The sequence below is a fragment of the Triturus cristatus genome, chromosome 10 (assembly GCF_964204655.1).
Source record: "Triturus cristatus chromosome 10, aTriCri1.1, whole genome shotgun sequence".
Lineage (NCBI taxonomy): Eukaryota > Metazoa > Chordata > Amphibia > Caudata > Salamandridae > Triturus > Triturus cristatus.
In genome coordinates this window covers 756,152,251-756,174,170 of record NC_140593.1, presented here as the reverse complement: position 1 = coordinate 756,174,170, position 21,920 = coordinate 756,152,251, and the positions used below count along the sequence as shown (strand labels likewise).

General features: G+C 46.1%; 1 protein-coding gene across 1 annotated transcript in view; it reads left to right on the top strand.

The window, feature by feature from the left end:
• Positions 1-15,358, top strand: part of LOC146789960 (ectonucleotide pyrophosphatase/phosphodiesterase family member 7-like) — a 320,802-nt gene extending 305,444 nt beyond the window's left edge. Inside the window, exon 6 of the mRNA XM_085628277.1 lies at positions 14,399-15,358. Coding sequence (XP_085484403.1) covers positions 14,399-14,441 — 43 coding nt within the window. The 3' untranslated portion in view covers positions 14,442-15,358. The remainder of the gene's footprint in view (positions 1-14,398) is intronic.
• Positions 15,359-21,920: the final 6,562 nt, after the last annotated feature.

Sequence of the window (21,920 nt, the reverse complement as noted above, 5' to 3'; positions counted from 1 at the left end):
AAGATACAGGGTCAGATAAGAGATTATTATAAGCGGATTGAATCACCTCAATTAAAGAATTATATTTAGATTCTTAGGAAGAAGGTAGAGAAAAACTTGTTTGGGCACTAATAAAAGACATACATGTATCACCATGAAAGAGTTGAGAAATCCAATAAAGTCCTTTAGCGTGCCATTCTTTCCAAAAAATAGTTTTGTTATTAATTTAGATATCTTTATTAATTGAAGATTACAAGAATTGGTTTTAGTAAATTGGCTGGAAAATTCTTGATATGTTATTAAAAATAGGAAGGGATAGTGACAAAGGTCTATGTGAGAGAGACAGGAATTCTTTGAAGGAAAAAGGGTGGAAAAAAGACTTTTCAATATTAGTTCATAGAGGTAGTTTTGAAGCATTGTCTTCCTGTAATAACAAAGAAGTTTGCTTGAGGAAAAATGCAGTATGATAAGAATGAAAGTCTGAGAAGTTAACGCCTCCCATAAGTTTGGTCTTTCGAGTTTATGAAGAGACATACAGTGTTTTTATTGTTCCATAAGAATTTAGATAAAATAGAGTATATTATGTTTTATTGGGAATTAGGTATATTTATAGGAAGATTGGAAATGTGGAAGAGTATTATAGGAACCAGCATCATTTTTATTACATTCAGGCGACCCCACCAGGATAATAACAAGGGATTCCATCTGTGAGTATGAGTTTTCAAAGTTAATTGCAACTCTTTTAAATTAAGTGACACAGTTTCTTTAATAGTAGGCATAAACCATAAACCAAGGTATTGAATTTTATCTGGCTTCCAACGAAAATCAGTACAGATATAATCTGCATGGAAGTATTGCTTATTTAGGGGGAGAATTTCACACTTGTCAGTATTTAATTTATAACCTGACACCGAAGCAAAAAGATGTACCTCCAATTAGAAAGCTGGTAGTGAGGTCTGTGGCTGTGAAAGAAAAACCTAAATGACATCGGCATAAACAGAAACCTTTATATGACTATCACATTACTGAAAGCTGGTAATCTGAGAGTTTGTATGACTTTTTATCAAAAAGTGTTCAAGAGCAAGAATGAAAAGGAGGGGAGAAAGGGGTAACCTTGCCTAACACCACGACATAGGGGAAATGAAGAAGAAAGAAGGCTATGAACTAAAATAGAAGATGTAGGGGATGAATACAACAGGGAGACATAATTAATAAAAGCATTACCAAAGCCAAACCTTGAAAGAATAGCGACGATAAAGGGCCAACTTATACGGTCAAGCGCCTTTTCAGCATCTAGAGAAATAGCTGCCAAAGACTGTTTGTAAGATTTGGACTTGCTGAGGACATTGAAAGATAATCTGATGGTGCCTGCAATATGATGGCCCTTAATAAAACCACATTGCCCACCCCCAATTGGTTGAGGCATTCAAGATTCTAAACTGAGTGCCAGTATTCTGGCAACAACTTTATAATCCAAATTGATCAAATAAATGTGTCTATAAATTTTACACTGTGTGGGATCTTCATTTTCCTTGGGGAGAAGACAAATTAGAGAATCCTGAAAAGAGTCACAAAAGGATTGAAAAGACCATTCATTCTTAAACAGCACACAATGAGAAGGGCCTAGGTACAAGTAATGAAAGTAACATCTTTCTTCCTATGTATGAAGTTTCCTTAGGTTCTCAATAACGACAGTAAAGGAAGACTAAGTAATTAATTCCGAGGTTGTTGGTTATTCCAAGGTGGTTGGAAACATAAGGTTTAAACAAGCATTGGCAATGCCAATAGGTCCGGCATCAAAAGAATTCTGTATGGTAATGTGAAGTATTACAAGTAGATAATGTAGAAATGGATATGTATTTGTGTAGAAGCAAAGTAGATTAATATTAATATAGTTTAAAAGGTCAGGTGACAGTTGCACTGTCAAGCCAGACCTAAATATCCATGAAGGTTAATGACTGCCCTCCTCTCACATCATGAATTATGGAGTTATCTCAGTGAATTTAACGACATGTATGTGCCGTTGTAAATTCAACTCAGACAGCTGGATAAATAAACAAAATGATCATGGAAGCACACAAATTCTGCCCAATGAAAACATGTACTCCTGGCTCCCAGCATGTGGGCAGAGCCACAGCCCTTCTCCGGGGGCAGTATTATACATTGTGCCCCGGAGGGCCAACATGCGGGTGCACCCCCTTTGTGTGCCCCTGGGGCACAATATTATTACAGAAGTGGGGACAGATGCTTGTGCATCCTTTTCTGTAATACAGATAGATCTGGCGCACATGGTGTGCCATGTTTGCCTGATAGGAAAGGCTAAATCAGACACAAAAAGTACGGGATTTCGATTTCAGAATTAGCACAGCACTTGAAATTAGGCTGCTAGAATTCAATTTCCATGATGCAGGTGTGCCACCTTTTGATTTTATGATTAGGTGTGGGTTACTCTTCTCTTGCTCCTCACTTACTCCTGATTTTCATGACTACCACACCTACTTATTGAAGAATGCTTCAGATAGTGGGCCAACAGGCTCTGTAGCAGGTATTTAAATGTCCTTTCTGTGGCATCTATGCTTGACGTGCTACAGTGACTTAGGCCCACCTATATTACTTTTATCAGTATATGCGGCTTGTGATAAACTAGTGTATAATGAAAGATCATTATAAATTTAAAAGTAACAATTAATGGTTACTCTTTGAATGCCATTGACATGTTTACCATTGCAATTTTTATTTATTTCCCAGTTCTTCTATAGTGCATGGCTACCCAGAGCGAGTTTTCCAGAGCTGACAGGAATCATGAAAGGATGACGTGATACTTATCTAAACAGATGAGTCTTCATTTGCTTTATAAAGCTAAGCAAATTTCTGTTAGCTCTTAGATCAATTGGAAGAGATTTCCAGAGCCTTAATGCCAAATAGAAAAAAGATCGCCCATCCCTTCTAGCCCTGTTTATTCTAGGAACGGCCAGAAGGTAATGGTTATTGTATCTGAGGGCTCGTGTGTATTATGAGTTGACTCATGACATGTGGTCTCTGAGCATATTTTACTTTATGAACGATACAGAGAGTTTTAAATTCATTAATTTTTCTGACAAGTGGCCAGTGAACACGCAAATTGTGTTTTGGGAATATTCCGCTGAATTCTGGCTGCAGCGTTTTGAATGACCTGCAGCTTTCTGGTGACGTATAGAGGGCTACCCGGATAGAGTGAGTTGCTGTAATCCAGATGCGACAGGATGAGCCCCTGATTCCTGAATCACTGTTCTGCGGGTTTCCGCAGGAAGCCATTTGATTGTTTTCCTGAGAGCTCTTAGAAGACCAAAACATTGTCCAGCCAGTTTCTCAGTCTGAGAGGTCATGGTAAGTTCTTTGTCCAGGGAAACTCCCAAACTCTTAATTTCCTCCTTCGGGAAGGGACGGTTACCCAGACATGGAGACCAGGAGAGCTGGTCCCAATGGGAGGGGTTATTGCCAACCACCAAGACCTCCATCTTGTCGTTGTTCAATTTAAGACGACTGAAGGACATCCATTTATTCACCTGCTCCATGCAGGTAGATAGATTGGCCGCAGTTTTGCGGAGATTAGATGCCAGGGAGACGACGAACTGTTTGTCGTTGGCGTATGACACCATTGCAAAACCAGCTGAGCAAATAATGTCTGCTATGGGGCGCACATACATATTATAGAGCGTGGGGCTCAAGGATGAGCCCTGAGGAACACCACATTTAAGTTGACAGACAAGGTCTTTCTCTGACCTGAAAACTTCTGTTTTCCAGAAAGGAAATCAACCATTTTAGCCTGTTGCCTGTGATACCTAGTGTTTCCATCCTGTGCTGAAAGATGGATTGAAAAACAGTATCAAAGGCTGCGCTCAAATCCAGCAGGATCAGCGCAGCTGAACCGCCTTGATCTAGTATTTTCTTAAGGTCTTCCGTGGCTAGTAGAAGAGCCGTCTCGGTGTTGTGCCCAGGTTTGATGCCAGTTTGAGTTGGGTGCAGAAGATTGTTGGACTCAAAAAAGTTGGTAAAATAACCATTGACCAACTTCTCTAAAATCTTACTAACACCAGGGATCAGAGATATAGGCCTGTAGTTTTCGGCCTTGTCAGGATCCAGAGAGGGTTTTTTCACAATGGACTGACACCTGCATGCTTCCAACGGAGGGGAATTTGCCTCTTTTCCAGTGAAAGGTTGTACAAGGTGGTCAATACGGATAAAATAATATCTTTTCCTTTAAACAGGATGCCTACAGGAACTGAATATAAAGGGGATCTAGATTTAATTGCATTTGCTGCTTCCCAGATGACGCTATTATTTAATTGAGGGAAAGTCAAGAAGGTAGGGGTGATTTCGCTATCTGAAAATCACTCATTTGCATCTTGTGGCAGAACATCTTCACCTTTGTTATCAAAAGAGGGACTGACGGGCTTTTATTTATAGGAGGTCCAGCATATATGCCCAATTAATCATATCGTAAAGAAAGAGTATGCAGTTCCTCAGAGAGGCGGGGGAGTGATGGTGTAGAGAAGAGACCGTAAGAAAGGGGAATTCCTCTATTCGGAACTAGGGTCCTCACACACCCAGCAAGCTAGGTGTCATGCTTCAACATATGGACCTGCTCCTCGTCGGGCCGGCGCTGCAATGCCCGACGGGCACCCTAAAAGGGGCTCTTTAGCGGAGATCTTTTGTTCCTGGCCGTATGATGCAGTGTGTGTGAGAGGGACCTAGTGGTGTAGATGTGAGTGCAGGTGTGTGATTAAAACAAGTTGGAAAGTCCAGAAATATAATTTTATTGAAAGTGGCTCTCCACCTGATTAAAAAATGAAAACAGAGTAGCAGCTAGCTGATATTATGATTCAGCATGGCTATGCTCTTCTGTGGTGGTCGACATGTTTCTTGCCCGGTGGTCCTATTGATCCGTGGCAATTCTTCAGGACCTACTGAACTGTCAATGATCTACACAACGTGGTAAGTACAAATGTTACCTGCCACACGTTATATGGAAAACGATCTCGCCATATGTCTAAGGGGACCTAGAAAAAAGAAAGTTTTTTAGGAAGGTAACCCAAGCATAGGCAGTGATTAAAATTAGTACTGTACAGGTAAATCTCACATAGTGGTGATAACCCCCTTGACCGAATGGCACAAGTACACGTCCATTGTCACCAAGTGTCAAAATATCCTATACAGTGAGTAGGAGTTCTCCTACAAAAGTGAATATAAAACCAAGCTATTTAAAAACAGAAGACTGGAAGTGTTGTACTCCCTCTGAGGAAGTAATATGAAGTGACTACAAGTTTCTCCATAGTGGCGTCATGGGGCACTCACCTATTGTGGTGTGATACCTTGCTCCTATCCGTGGCCGTGGCGCCACCGGGACACCAAGATTCTGGTGTCCTAATGAGAAATAGAATGGTAAATGGAAAAACAGAGTGATACACGGAGGGCAACTAGCCCGACAAGTATCGTCAGCACATTAAAAACAATATCGCCCGTGTGCGATCCCGTCACATGAGCTGCCGTGGTGCGAGTCGTGAAACACACGGGACAATAAGATGATAAAAGAGCACCACGAGGTAAACTAAAAAAGAAGAAGTCACACCAGAGGCGTATGGATCGTAAATGCCAACCAGGACAAGGTATCAGCCAGTCAGAGATGCGTAGCCACAGAATAAAATAAAATAAAGGCCCCAACACGTCGTTGCTCGCACCACGCATTGAGTCTGGGGCAAGCCCGGTCTGCCGTAACGGTGAAAGGGAACCGGCGAGAACCAGGGGAAGCCCCCAGCTCCCACGGAGTGCCAAGCAAAGTGCGCCGGGAGACCGATAGAAGTACAGCTTGTGTGGTACACTGACAGCATGTAATATCAGAACTTGTATACAAGCGAGCACCGACAACACCGCATCTTAGTAATACTTCTCTAGTTTAACTGCGGGATTGCAATCACCACTAAACATCACCCCATAAGTTGCGGACATGCATCCAGACCACTCACATGACCCATTACTTACATCTGGGCTCGTTGCAGTATCGCTGCAGCACTTACTTGAAGGTTGTTGCCGGAATGGGCTGTCAACCTACCCTCGCGCCACTCGACCCGGGAATACTAATGCCCGGCAGTCTTCCATGAAAGATATACAGGCTGGTGTGTTCGACAGGGGGCGGGCAAAATACCCGGAAGTGTGTAATGTGAGTGCGCGGAGCCAGACCCATGGAAGGGAGTGTCAAATTCAGCGGCCATCTTGAGATGTGATCTAAGATACTAAACTCATCGTTTCTCAATGATTAGTGATATTAATCCTGCTTGGGTACAGAGTGGAAAACATTGTCCTGCAAATAAGGGTGTGACAATGCGGTGGCCATGTAGCCTGAACAATAAATTGGCTAACTAGAAGCACTGGTCAGTGTTAGACATCTAAGGCTGCATCTATAGAGTGAATGAGAATGACGGCGGCCATCTTGGAGTGGGTGAACCTAACAAGTGTCCCTAATGTGTCTAGGGGGAAGGCCCAGGATAGCGAGTTAATGATACGTCTACTCCTTAGAGAACACAGTATTAACATGAGAGAAGGTCTGTATTATCTGTCCATGAGTGCTGCCCATGGAATCTGATCGTTCAAGCCTTCTAGGTCTGTCCTCAGACGGTGCACCCATCGCTGTTCAATCTTAAATAGGGCTCTTTGTGTAATCCTAGGGTGTGCCTCAAGGATTAACCATCTAAGGGAGTCTGGTGTGTGATTATTCCATTTGCAGTGGGTATAAAGTTTCGTGGTTATTCTCTGGCATCTCACATTACTCTTGTGCTCTGTTATGCGTGTCTTAACTGATCGCATGGTCATGCCTACATACCTTTGTTCGCACGGGCAGGTTATTAAGTAAATACACTGTGTGGTGTTACAATTGGTATGTCGCTGTAACCTCCAGGTAAAGGAGTCTGAAAAAACCACCTCCTTGATCACCGCAGTTTGATGGCACACAGTACAAGATCCACAAGGATAGGGTCCTTTCACTGGGGGGAGACCCCAGAGGGTGCTTTGATCATGGTGGTTGGTTGGTCTTGGTCTTGTATTAATCAGGATGTCCTTCAGATTTTGGGTGCGTTTAAAGGCAAAACGTGGGGGCGGGATAGTGAGGTCACCCGCAGTGAGAATCCCCCAGTGTTTCTTGATAATGCCCTTTATGAATGTAGAGTTAGGAGTGAAAGATGTGACGCAGGTCAGTGTCTCTGACTTTTCCTTACTATTGGGTTGTAGTAGGATTTCTCGTGGATTGTTACGAGCCCTCTTCAATGAGTTTTTTACCTGGCGGTCAGGGTAACCTCTTTGTCTAAGGTTAGAGCTCAATTGGTAGGCTTCAGTTAGGTAGTCGTTGGTGGAAGAACAGTTCCTCCTGAGACGGAGAAACTGCCCAAAGGGTAGATTGTCCTTTAGGGCCCTAGGATGATGGCTACTGTATAGGAGCAAACTATTCCTGTCAGTAGGTTTCTTGTAAAGTGTGGTGCTAAGGCCTGTGTCCCCTAGTGTGACCATAAGGTCCAAGAAAGGTACATTGGAGTCAGAGATGGTGTGTGTGAATTTAAGGAATGGATTCTGGGCATTGATCCATTCGCAGAATGCTAAACATGTCTGCTGGTCCCCCTTCCAGAAGATTAAAATATCATCAATAAAGCGCCTTCACAAGGTTAAATTGTTGATAAAGGGATTGCTGGGGTGCCTGATGACTTCCTCCTCGAAGGTGGCCATGTAGATACAGGCCACACTAGGGGCAAAGGTGCTCCCCATCGAAGTGCCCTGCATTGGTGGAACAGCTGTTTATTATACTCGAAATAGTTCTCAGTAAGGGCCAGTGTGGCGCACTCCATCACAAAGGGGATGGGGGTAGGTGACGTCCATTCCTCTCTCATGAGGGCACTTTCAATTGCCGTCAGGGTGGCACGCTGGGGGATATTCGTATATAATGCCTCCACGTCCAGCGTGACCAACAGGTCAATATTGCTTGTGTCGTGTGTCTCCTCTATGACTTGCAAGATATCTGTAGTGTCACGGATATAGGAGGGAGTTTTTTTGACCAAGGGTTGTAAAAAATGGTCAACAAACCTCGAAAGAGGTTCCAAAAGTGAACCTATACCCGATACAATGGGGCGCCCTGGGACTGGTGTCGTGCCCTTATGTATTTTGGGCAGAGTGTAAAAATATGGGATCTTAGGCTCCTTTGTATTGAGAAATTCAGCTTCCTTTTTACTGATCCAACCATTACTTTCAGCTTCAAAAGTGATGATCGTGATCATAGTGGTGAGTCTAGGTGTAGGGTCAACGGAGATGGGAGTGTAGTACCTTGTGTTGTCAAGTTGTCGTCTACACTCTCGATCATAGTCAATGGTGTTTTGTATCACCGTGGCCCCTCCCTTGTCAGCCTGTTTGATAATAATGTTGTTATCATTGGCTAAGGTTCTTGCTGCAGACAACTCCGCATTAGACATGTTATGAAAAGTACCTCTGGCAGGAATTGTACCCAGGTCACGAAGGACAGCCTTCTCAAATGTGAGTACTTCCGGGGGGACCATGTTGTTAGTGGGAGTAAATCTGGATGGATTACGTAAACCCGTATCCGTGGACTCAATGGCTGGTTGGTCTTGAAAGAATGCCTTTAGACGTATTTTTCTAAGGAATTCATGGATCTCACAATTGTCTCTGAATTTGTCTGTTCTCGGTGTAGGGACATAACCGAGTCCCTTCTCGAGGACCTCCTCTTCCAAGGGACTCAAGGGTCTGTCTGACAGATTCACAACTAGTTCTTTTTCCCTCTGTTTCTGCCCCTGGGAGCCGACGGGAATTGTTCCTGATCCTGCCATTGTACTCCTTTGGGTGCCCCTCTTTTTCGCCCTCTTCCTCTGCCCCAGCCTCTGTCTAAAAAAGGAGGGTTGCCTGGGGGATAGAACTGGGGCTGTCCATGCGGAAACATAGGAAACTGCCAAAAGGGGGGTTGTGGTGGGCCTGTATAGACCGGAGCATTACTGTAAACAGGGTATGAAGATTGAAAATTCCTTTTCTGCTGGTTACCTCCCCAACTATTTGAGGATAGATCTTCTCTTTATCAAACTTCTGAATGTCATGACATTCAGAAGTTTGATAAAGAGAAGATCTATCCTTATCTGAAAGCAGACTTCCAGGCAACCAAGAATAGTTATTCATCTGATGAAAGTCCAGACAATTCAAGAAGGGGTTCAACGAGTAGTGACTCGAGCTCAAATAGTTGGGGAGGTAACCAGCAGAAAAGGAATTTTCAATCTTCATACCCTGTTTACAGTAACGCTCCGGTCTATACAGGCCCACCACAACCCCTCTTTTGGCAGTTTCCTATGTCTCCGCATGGACAGCCCCAGTTCTATCCCCCAGGCAACCCTCCTTTTTTAGACAGAGGCTGGGGCAGAGGAAGAGGGCGAAAAAGAGGGGCACCCAAAGGAGTACAATGGCAGGATCAGGAACAATTCCCGTCGGCTCCCAGGGGCAGAAACAGAGGGAAAAAGAACTAGTTGTGAATCTGTCAGACAGACCCTTGAGTCCCTTGGAAGAGGAGGTCCTCGAGAAGGGACTCGGTTATGTCCCTACACCGAGAACAGACAAATTCAGAGACAATTGTGAGATCCATGAATTCCTTAGAAAAATACGTCTAAAGGCATTCTTTCAAGACCAACCAGCCATTGAGTCCACGGATACGGGTTTACGTTATCCATCCAGATTTACTCCCACTAACAACATGGTCCCCCCGGAAGTACTCACATTTGAGAAGGCTGTCCTTCGTGACCTGGGTACAATTCCTGCCAGAGGTACTTTTCATAACATGTCTAATGCGGAGTTGTCTGCAGCAAGAACCTTAGCCAATGATAACAACATTATTATCAAACAGGCTGACAAGGGAGGGGCCACGGTGATACAAAACACCATTGACTATGATCGAGAGTGTAGACGACAACTTGACAACACAAGGTACTACACTCCCATCTCCGTTGACCCTACACCTAGACTCACCACTATGATCACGATCATCACTTTTGAAGCTGAAAGTAATGGTTGGATCAGTAAAAAGGAAGCTGAATTTCTCAATACAAAGGAGCCTAAGATCCCATATTTTTACACTCTGCCCAAAATACATAAGGGCACGACACCAGTCCCAGGGCGCCCCATTGTATCGGGTATAGGTTCACTTTTGGAACCTCTTTCGAGGTTTGTTGACCATTTTTTACAACCCTTGGTCAAAAAAACTCCCTCCTATATCCGTGACACTACAGATATCTTGCAAGTCATAGAGGAGACACACGACACAAGCAATATTGACCTGTTGGTCACGCTGGACGTGGAGGCATTATATACGAATATCCCCCAGCGTGCCACCCTGACGGCAATTGAAAGTGCCCTCATGAGAGAGGAATGGACGTCACCTACCCCCATCCCCTTTGTGATGGAGTGCGCCACACTGGCCCTTACTGAGAACTATTTCGAGTATAATAAACAGCTGTTCCACCAATGCAGGGCACTTCGATGGGGAGCACCTTTGCCCCTAGTGTGGCCTGTATCTACATGGCCACCTTCGAGGAGGAAGTCATCAGGCACCCCAGCAATCCCTTTATCAACAATTTAACCTTGTGAAGGCGCTTTATTGATGATATTTTAATCTTCTGGAAGGGGGACCAGCAGACATGTTTAGCATTCTGCGAATGGATCAATGCCCAGAATCCATTCCTTAAATTCACACACACCATCTCTGACTCCAATGTACCTTTCTTGGACCTTATGGTCACACTAGGGGACACAGGCCTTAGCACCACACTTTACAAGAAACCTACTGACAGGAATAGTTTGCTCCTATACAGTAGCCATCATCCTAGGGCCCTAAAGGACAATCTACCCTTTGGGCAGTTTCTCCGTCTCAGGAGGAACTGTTCTTCCACCAACGACTACCTAACTGAAGCCTACCAATTGAGCTCTAACCTTAGACAAAGAGGTTACCCTGACCGCCAGGTAAAAAACTCATTGAAGAGGGCTCGTAACAATCCACGAGAAATCCTACTACAACCCAATAGTAAGGAAAAGTCAGAGACACTGACCTGCGTCACATCTTTCACTCCTAACTCTACATTCATAAAGGGCATTATCAAGAAACACTGGGGGATTCTCACTGCGGGTGACCTCACTATCCCGCCCCCACGTTTTGCCTTTAAACGCACCCAAAATCTGAAGGACATCCTGATTAATACAAGACCAAGACCAACCAACCACCATGATCAAAGCACCCTCTGGGGTCTCCCCCCAGTGAAAGGACCCTATCCTTGTGGATCTTGTACTGTGTGCCATCAAACTGCGGTGATCAAGGAGGTGGTTTTTTCAGACTCCTTTACCTGGAGGTTACAGCGACATACCAATTGTAACACCACACAGTGTATTTACTTAATAACCTGCCCGTGCGAACAAAGGTATGTAGGCATGACCATGCGATCAGTTAAGACACGCATAACAGAGCACAAGAGTAATGTGAGATGCCAGAGAATAACCACGAAACTTTATACCCACTGCAAATGGAATAATCACACACCAGACTCCCTTAGATGGTTAATCCTTGAGGCACACCCTAGGATTACACAAAGAGCCCTATTTAAGATTGAACAGCGATGGGTGCACCGTCTGAGGACAGACCTAGAAGGCTTGAACGATCAGATTCCATGGGCAGCACTCATGGACAGATAATACAGACCTTCTCTCATGTTAATACTGTGTTCTCTAAGGAGTAGACGTATCATTAACTCGCTATCCTGGGCCTTCCCCCTAGACACATTAGGGACACTTGTTAGGTTCACCCACTCCAAGATGGCCGCCGTCATTCTCATTCACTCTATAGATGCAGCCTTAGATGTCTAACACTGACCAGTGCTTCTAGTTAGCCAATTTATTGTTCAGGCTACATGGCCACCGCATTGTCACACCCTTATTTGCAGGACAATGTTTTCCACTCTGTACCCAAGCAGGATTAATATCACTAATCATTGAGAAACGATGAGTTTAGTATCTTAGATCACATCTCAAGATGGCCGCTGAATTTGACACTCCCTTCCATGGGTCTGGCTCCGCGCACTCACATTACACACTTCCGGGTATTTTGCCCACCCCCTGTCGAACACACCAGCCTGTATATCTTTCATGGAAGACTGCCGGGCATTAGTATTCCCGGGTCGAGTGGCGCGAGGGTAGGTTGACAGCCCATTCCGGCAACAACCTTCAAGTAAGTGCTGCAGCGATACTGCAACGAGCCCAGATGTAAGTAATGGGTCATGTGAGTGGTCTGGATGCATGTCCGCAACTTATGGGGTGATGTTTAGTGGTGATTGCAATCCCGCAGTTAAACTAGAGAAGTATTACTAAGATGCGGTGTTGTCGGTGCTCGCTTGTATACAAGTTCTGATATTACATGCTGTCAGTGTACCACACAAGCTGTACTTCTATCGGTCTCCCGGCGCACTTTGCTTGGCACTCCGTGGGAGCTGGGGGCTTCCCCTGGTTCTCGCCGGTTCCCTTTCACCGTTACGGCAGACCGGGCTTGCCCCAGACTCAATGCGTGGTGCGAGCAACGACGTGTTGGGGCCTTTATTTTATTTTATTCTGTGGCTACGCATCTCTGACTGGCTGATACCTTGTCCTGGTTGGCATTTACGATCCATACGCCTCTGGTGTGACTTCTTCTTTTTTAGTTTACCTCGTGGTGCTCTTTTATCATCTTATTGTCCCGTGTGTTTCACGACTCGCACCACGGCAGCTCATGTGACGGGATCGCACACGGGCGATATTGTTTTTAATGTGCTGACGATACTTGTCGGGCTAGTTGCCCTCCGTGTATCACTCTGTTTTTCCATTTACCATTCTATTTCTCATTAGGACACCAGAATCTTGGTGTCCCGGTGGCGCCACGGCCACGGATAGGAGCAAGGTATCACACCACAATAGGTGAGTGCCCCATGACGCCACTATGGAGAAACTTGTAGTCACTTCATATTACTTCCTCAGAGGGAGTACAACACTTCCAGTCTTCTGTTTTTAAATAGCTTGGTTTTATATTCACTTTTGTAGGAGAACTCCTACTCACTGTATAGGATATTTTGACACTTGGTGACAATGGACGTGTACTTGTGCCATTCGGTAAAGGGGGTTATCACCACTATGTGAGATTTACCTGTACAGTACTAATTTTAATCACTGCCTATGCTTGGGTTACCTTCCTAAAAAACTTTCTTTTTTCTAGGTCCCCTTAGACATATGGCGAGATCGTTTTCCATATAACGTGTGGCAGGTAACATTTGTACTTACCACGTTGTGTAGATCATTGACAGTTCAGTAGGTCCTGAAGAATTGCCACGGATCAATAGGACCACCGGGCAAGAAACATGTCGACCACCACAGAAGAGCATAGCCATGCTGAATCATAATATCAGCTAGCTGCCACTCTGTTTTCATTTTTTAATCAGGTGGAGAGCCACTTTCAATAAAATTATATTTCTGGACTTTCCAACTTGTTTTAATCACACACCTGCACTCACATCTACACCACTAGGTCCCTCTCACACACACTGCATCATACGGCCAGGAACAAAAGATCTCCGCTAAAGAGCCCCTTTTAGGGTGCCCGTCGGGCATTGCAGCGCCGGCCCGACGAGGAGCAGGTCCATATGATGAAGCATGACACCTAGCTTGCTGGGTGTGTGAGGACCCTAGTTCCGAATAGAGGAATTCCCCTTTCTTACGGTCTCTTCTCTACACCATCACTCCCCCGTCTCTCTGAGGAACTGCATACTCTTTCTTTAGAACATCTTCACCTCCCAGGGAGTCATAAATGCGGGTAACTTTATCCACAAAATATTTGGAAAGGATGTCACACAAAGCGCCTGCCCCAGCAACATTGGGTTTCAGAACGGAGTTTACGATCTTATAAATTTATCTGGAGGCTTGTGAGGACTGAGCAATTCTGTCGGCAAAGTCCGGTAGCATCACTTTCCTAATTGCATTTTGTTTATTTTTCTATGCTTTTTTGTAGATGGCTTTCCTGTCTTCCTCATAGTGCGACCTCCACTTTGTTTCCTCTCTCTTACAGGTTTTCTTAAACTCTCTGATTTTGGCTGTGAACCAAGTAACGTTAGTCCTGGTTCTGTGGCATTTCTGTTTTTGGGGTATCAGAGTCTCTAGGGATGAGTCAATCCAATTCTCAAAAACCCTATATGCAGTGTTAATATCACCTTCCTGAACATGTACTGTGAGCAATGTATCAGAGAGTCAATGAAAATGTACGTAAATGGTCTGTGTGATGTTTTGGTAACAGTTCTTGAACAAGAAAAACAACCTTTCTAACATACATCTCCTCTTTTATTTACAGAAATAAACAAGAAGAAACACTGCAGAAAAATACAACATTTTGAGCTATCTTCCTGATACCCAATAAAGTTGCGACAGTTCTAATATTTCTTACCTCAGCAAGAGTTACATAAACATTTGGTGTATGAACTGTGGAACCCTGTCATTTCCTGTCATGCATTTTTGACACTCCTGGTCACCACAGTAAAGCTCTGGAGGAGAATAGTCTGCATTATTATGGTCTACAGGTCATAAAAAGGAAATTCAAATGCTGGTGAAAATTTCTGCACTCCTGCAGTGAAGAATAAAATTCACATACCTGCCCATTTTCTTAGACAAAAGACGTCTCAAATTGACTTTTTCGTGATCCTGTAAGCTCACCTTTCATTGGGTGGTGTTGTCCCAGGCTTTGATTCTCCAAGCAACAACAACTTGGTGGATGCAGTGAACTGGGATGATTTTAATGTCTCATTTTGATCATCATCATCTTCCTGACCATGTATTTTTGCTAAGTAGAACTTCTGATATGTGCAAAAAGGTGACAACAAAAATTTTATGTTTAGGTCATATTTGCATAGTAGTAAGAATTCCCAAAAGTAATGTAGCCAATGGAGAACTGCACACAGGCTCTTTATGATTAGTTTGCGTCACCTTTACTGTGGATTATGAAGTAAGTGTCCTATGAAGGCCCTTGAAGTGTGGTGCTTATTTCAGTGGTGACATGTATATTCATGCTATGTCCCATCAAAGCTGTGGTGTGGTCAAGCATACTTAAAATCTGCTCTTTACTTTGTAGCTTGGATGTGCAAACAGAGGCAAATAGTATTATCATAGAAGTTGAGCAGATATTATTTCCTGTTAATTTACTGTTTTATGCAGTATTGATAGCTGTGATGTTGTTAAATGAAACGTTTGTTTCAATGTCATTTATTTGCCACCACTATTTTCAGGAAGAGACTTCAGAATAAATTAAAACAGGGTACTTGCTGTGGTTTTGGTATCTGCCATGTTGTGTCAATGTCTCTGAAGTCAATTAATGGCAAGTAGAAGATTCTCCCTAGCTGCCCTTCCTGAAGGTGGTGACCATGCTTTCCGATGAGTGAGATGAGGTGAGGTTGTAATGTATGTTTGTGTGTCTGCTTGCAGAGATCGTGCTCCCATTTGGGGTTCAGATAGTGACTTACGCTGATGACACCCAACTGGTCGTAGCTCTGAACCACTCTGATAAGGCCTCCATCTGCCTTTGTCCCTGTCTAGAAGAGGTAGTTAAATGGATGAATCAATCATACTTAAAACTAAACGGTGATAAGACCGAGTTGCTACTCCTTGGTAATCCATCCATCTTCAAGGCAGATGTTATATGGCCAGCTTGCATGGGCCCCGTCCCTGTCCCTAAGACCCAGATGAAGAGTCTGGGTATCTGGCTGCATCAAGACCTCAGCTTTATGGTCCAGACACGGAAGGTTGCAGCTTCCTGCGATGGCATCCTCAGGATGCTCCATAAAGTGCTTTCACTCCTCCCCTTCCAGGCAAGAAAGCTTATGGTACTTATTTCTCACCTGACTACGGGAATGCTCTTTACCTCGGAGCTCTGGACTCGACCTTCACAAAACTCCAAATGGTGTAGAACTGCGCTGCAAGGCTTCTTGTGGGGATCTCGATCCGGTAATCTGCAAAGCCCGCCTTGAAGTCCGTCCACTGGCTCCCTGTTCGGGAGAGAGTCAACTTTAAGGCATGTGCATTGTCCACAAGATGTTAACAGGAAATGGTCCTGCGATCAACCACTCCATGGTCCAGCCATATGCGGTGAATAGACAGCTGCGCTCAGACGATCTATATCTGGCCTCTGTTTCCAGGATTAAGAGGGCCAGAAGTGGCAGCCACCTATTTGCTTACAATGCCGTTAAACTGTGGAACACCCTCTCCCTCCGCCTACGGAGGGAACCCAGCCTTCTAGCCTTCCAGAAATTACTAAAGACTGCTTTTCCCTTAAGTGTGCTGCAGTGCCCTTCTGTTAGTGCCATAGCGCTGGGATGCCCCTGGGTAGCTACGCGCTTAACAAATGCTGTTTTCTTTTCATTTAATGTATTACCCACATTTTGCAGACTGGGTTAGGCATCGTAGCTTTGTTGAGCATTGATCAAACCAGGTAAATATTACTTGTGTGAGGACCACAGCATTATGAGCACCTGTTCCCATTGTGTGTTTAGGTGAGTTAAAAGAGCAGAAACATTGAAGGCATCACTAGACCGCGAGCATGCAGGTTGTCTGATCCTCCTATTTGGATGCGACCGCCGGGTCGGCAGTCTGAAACAGAGCGGGGGCATGCTGCAGCCCTGGGAAAGGGTCGCAGCACATGCCAACTCTGTGCATGCACCTCCTGCACGTCCAGGAACCGTGTGACATGCACCATGTTGTGCATGGCACATAGTGTATGGAGGTGAGTGGGGGCACTACATGTGCACTCAGGGCTCTTTTCTGTGGCCCACGGCGAACAGGGGCCCTGTTTATGCCCCCCCCCCATATTCCTTTCTGACAACCTTTTCATGACAGTGTTCCCATCATGAAAAGTCTGTCGGAAAGGGATATTGTAATCCCGACGGCGGTGCCTGCCTCGGCATTGCCGCCATACTACAACATTGCTCCAAATGCTGCCCCATCAGGATTCCTGATCCTGGTGGAAGCAGCGGTCTTTCGTCCGACAGCCTGGGTCCAACGACCAGCATCGCAATGCGGTGGTCGGACCGAAGAGATGTCGGCAGTCGGACCGCCATCCATGGCCTGATGGTGATCCAACAGCCAGACATCCTATTAAGGCCTATAGTTTGGTACTATGAACAACTTTCCCCAGTCCAACAGAGGGAGAATGGAGGGACCCAGTGACAGAAAGAGAGAGAGTGAGAAAAAAAAAGAATGATAAGTTATCTAGCTGGCCAGAGCGAAGATAAAAGACAGCAGTAACTAAAGATCATTTAACCATTACACCTTAAAATCAGTTTAAATATGTAATTGTGGGGGGTGTGGGCAAGGCAGCCAAGATGGCGGTTGAGCTTTCGTGAAGCTCCAGTCACCTGTTTCTTCTCCAACCGTCCTGACAGCAACCTCCTCCTGACTGCAGGAACTCCGGACCAGTGGTGTGGCCATCCTGCTGGCCCTCAGGCCATTTGGAGCTATTGGAGACACTCTGTTCCTAGACCAACTGTCCTGTTTGGGCCCTGCTCGGCTGACTGGGTACTTGCTGTGGGCCTTCCCAATGTCACTCATCCATTGGGACTCTTTTTGTGCTGCTTGCCCCAGGCCTGGGGAGGAAGTCATCTGCTTGCCCCAGTCCTGAAGTGGTGTAGAGGTGAGGATCTCCGCTGACCCCTCTACCCTGTGAGGCCTTGCTGAGCATGTAGTGCCAAGGGTGGAGCAGCATTGTGTATGATGGCTGTGCCGCTGTGCTCCAGCTGAGGACCTGTGGAGTGTGGCCTGACAGCAGCTGGTGGTGATCCTGGGCTGGTCGTCTAGGGCCTGGCTTGCTGGTAGATGTGCCGACCGCTGTGGTGGAGCCGCCCCCTAACTTGTTGGCAGACCTGCGGATCACGGGCATGAATCAGACTGTGACAGATGGGCGCAGCCTGCTTCTCCTCTCTGGGTGGTGAGCCCTATCAGGTCCTGTGCTGGGGCCCTACTGAGCCCTACCTGGCTGACCCTGTTGGCCCCGGAAGGACGCTCAGATTGTATGCGACTTTCGGCAGGGTGTGCCCCGGACTAGTGAGCAAGGGCCTGTTGTTGGTCTCGTGTTGGGCGCCGGTGGTGTGTTTGGCAGTAGAGGGCTAGATCTGGCCCTGAGGACCTGGAGGCTGGTCCTGTTGTCGTGTGGCCTCTTCTGTGGCCTGCCTCTGGGGGAGGGATGCTTGCTGTCAACCACATTGTTACCAGTAGCAGCTGGAGCTGCCTACTGAGCGGGCTGAGGCTTACCGTATCACTGGTAGCTGTTGCCATCTCTAGACTCTGACATCTCCTAGGCCATATATGTGTTGGGGGTCCCAGTTGCACACAGACTGCACTCACGGGCTGTGAATGCAGCCCGTCAATGCAGTCCGACGGATCCGCTGGGCCTTACCGACCACTACACCTGATTACACCCTCGGCTCGGTCTATCTTTTGCCATGCACCCTGCCACCATTCCCCACACCTGTGGCCTTTTCTAGTTTGGTGCCTGACAGCGCACTGGTCCCTGGGGTGGCCGATGGCTGCTGCAGCGGGGACCAACTCAGAGTGGCAAATGGGCCTGCCCAGCCTATGCCATTCATCTGTGTATCGTCAGGCCGAATGGCACCTGGATGATGGGGTGCAGGAAGTTCCCACCGCTGACACCTGCTCACACCAAAATGGACCAATACACTGTCCCCCTTCCCCATCCGACGCCAAGGAGAATGCTGAGGCCCCGGTAGCCACCTCTACACAGCATGCTGCAGCAGACCTGGGAGCGATTCTTAAGGCCATCCAGGACTCGAGAGATGCTGAGGAATCCAAAGTTGATGGCCTCTGAGTGGACCTTTCCCTACTGTGCTAAGATCTGCGTATGTAGCAGACAGAATGACCTCAACTGAAACGCTGATCTCTACAACCAAGTATGAAGTTGCTACACTTAAACGTCAGGTGTCCAAACTATCCACCTCTGTAGCGAGCCTCACTGAGAGAGCGGATGGCACTGAGAATTTGCTCAAGGCATAATATCCCCCAGCTCATTGGTCTTCCCAGATCCTTGGAGCCATCTGGCCTTGCTGGGATGCTGGAGGAATGATTGCGGTCCTGGGTCACTGGGGGCAGGCTTTCAGATTTGTTTCTCATCGAGATGGCACATCGTTTGCTGGTGCTGAAGCCCCCAACTGGGACCCTCCACAACCTGTAATACTGTGTTTGCCTAACTTTAGAGACCGAGACACTATCCTACGTGAGGCCCTCGCCCAGTCAGAACTCCGATATTCAAACTCTAAAATTCTCATCTTTTCTGATTATAAAAAGGCAGTGCAGCAATGTTGCCGCTCCTTTGAATAGGTGAAGCAGAAGCTTCGTGCTCTTAACCTCAGTTATATGCTTCTCTTCCTGGCCTGCCTGAAGGTTATTTTTCTGTCTGCTATTCTTTTCTTCGATACCCCGGAGGAGGCCTGCTAATAGTCTGCAGACAGCATCCGCTGCAGCGATCTTCACCTGAGATGTACCAGACCGGCGACTCAGGCGAACAAGCTCTGTCGCTTCTTCGTTGATGAAAAGGAGGAGGTCGCTCTCATTCCAGAGCAGGGTGGCCACATCGTCAGGCCTGGTGCCGGAGGAAGGCGGAAAACTGGTGTCATTGGGCACGGATGAGAATTTGACAGATACTCCATTGATCTTTCGAACCTTCGACGATGTTCCGGGCTTTCCTTCTAGACCCTCCTAACTCCTTTGATCAACTGACATTGTGATTCACTTGGTTTATGGTCTCACTGTACTTTAATCATTGACAGGCGCAATGGAGGCAAATAGGCATCCAGTTTTAACTCTTCCCCTGTGAGATGGGATGTATATTTTCCAGCTGTTTGCTCTTCAGTGCTGTTCCTGATGCCCCATACCTGGACTTGTTGTTGGCTTAGCCACACTGGCCTCTCTCGCTACTATTTTCTTTGGATTATTAACTGTCTGCTGTCCAGTTTAAGGGGCTCCTAGATACCTCAGATGCTTCTCCTGGTTTTCTGTGTTTCTGCTGTAGTTTGTTTAAGGGCAACAGATGCTTTCTGGGAAGGTGTGTAGGGTGGAGAGAGATGGGGGGAATTCGGTTGGCCCTCAGGGCTGGGTTTGTTGTTCTAACCATGTTATTTCTTTTCAGGTTTCTCTGCAGCAAATCCCCTCAGGGTTATATCAGTATGTTTGTGGCTGTGCCGCCTTTACTTCAAATGTTCATGGTCCTTAGCGAGGCCTGTTCGCAACTTCCCTCCCTCTCCATATCTAACCCTAATCTGACGGTCCTTTCCTGGAACTCCAATCGTCTACTGGGCCAAATTAAACACTCCAATGTGCTGCACTATGTTAAGAGATTTAAGCCGGCAGTCATTCTACTAGAGGAAACTCACTTATTAGACTTGCTTTTGCCTTTCTTGGCCGTTTTGGCTATGATAGGGTTTTTCATTCTGGTTTGTGCGGGGCTCCAGGGGGATAGCCACATTGTTGCATAAATTCTTCTCTCTGACGGTTACTAAAATTGACGAAGATCCCCAGGGACGCTATGTGGGAGTTGTGGGTCACCTGGTGGTCAAACACTACAAATTCATTTCATGTTATGTTCCTCCACCGTTGTTGCAACCCACTCTCCAGTTATTATAGTCCTTTATTTTTACCCTCCCTTCGTAGACTACCATGGTCGGCGGGGACTTTAATGCAGTTCCTGATTCCGAGCTCGATGCCTCAACAGCCTCCTACCCAGGCTGATGCACCTGCTCTGCATGTTTGTCCTCTTACACCGACTCAATCAGTCTGTGCGATGTATGGCATTCCTGGCATCCTGTCATGTGAAACTACACACATGAGTTGGCGGCTCATGATATGGGATCACACATAGACCTATAGTGGCTGTCAGCGGCAAACCTCCTTTCTGTCAAGTCGATACAAATTCTCCCAAGCGGCATCTCTGACCATGCGCCCCTCTTGATGCAATGGGGCACTCGACCCAACACCCTCTGCCCTGCCAGGAAATTCAGTGCCTGGTACTTTCAGGCCCCTGAATGTGTTGCATTTGTGGAGAAAGTGTTACAGGCCTTCTTCTGGCTTAATGTAGGTTCGGTGTCATCAGTGATCACGCTATGGGCATCGAGCAATCCCTCTTTGAGGGGTCACCTGTGGGGCTATGTGTGTTGTTGTGAGGCATGCCAATTGGAGCTGTTGATTGATCTTGTGGGTCAGATACTGCGATTGGAGGCCGATCTGCACTGCCACAATACGGAGGAGATTCGTCGTCTTCTGGCCTTGGTGCATACTGATCTGAGCAAGGTCTCCCTTGAAGAGGTGAAACAATGCTGGAGGGCCTCCACCCAGAGAGTATATGAATCTGGTGATAAATCTGGCAAATTGTTGTACTAGTTGGTGACCAGTGACATTTCTGATAGGGTGGTGCCTGCAGTCTGGCACTCTTCCGGCTGCCTCCAGAAGGCTATCTGATATTGTTCCTACCTTTGCGGATTTATATCAAGCTTTATACTCCCGGCATCCTCCTCCTTCATCAGAGATAATGAACCTTAACCTAGGTAACATCCCGTTACCATCCATCTCTGACTTCTTGGCTCAGGCGTTAGATCAGGCCCTCACTGTAGATTAAATAGACTTTACTATAATGGTGCTGCAGTCCGGGAAAACTGCGAGCCCTGATGGCTAGCCCATTGAATAATTTAAATAGTTCTGAGACATTTTGACCCCTCACAGCTGCGATACAACAGAGCTCCTTCCCACCAGACTTGGACTGGGCCACTATTGTGACCCTTCCAAAGGAGGGCCTCCCAGGGATCAATGTTTCTCTTACCACCCCA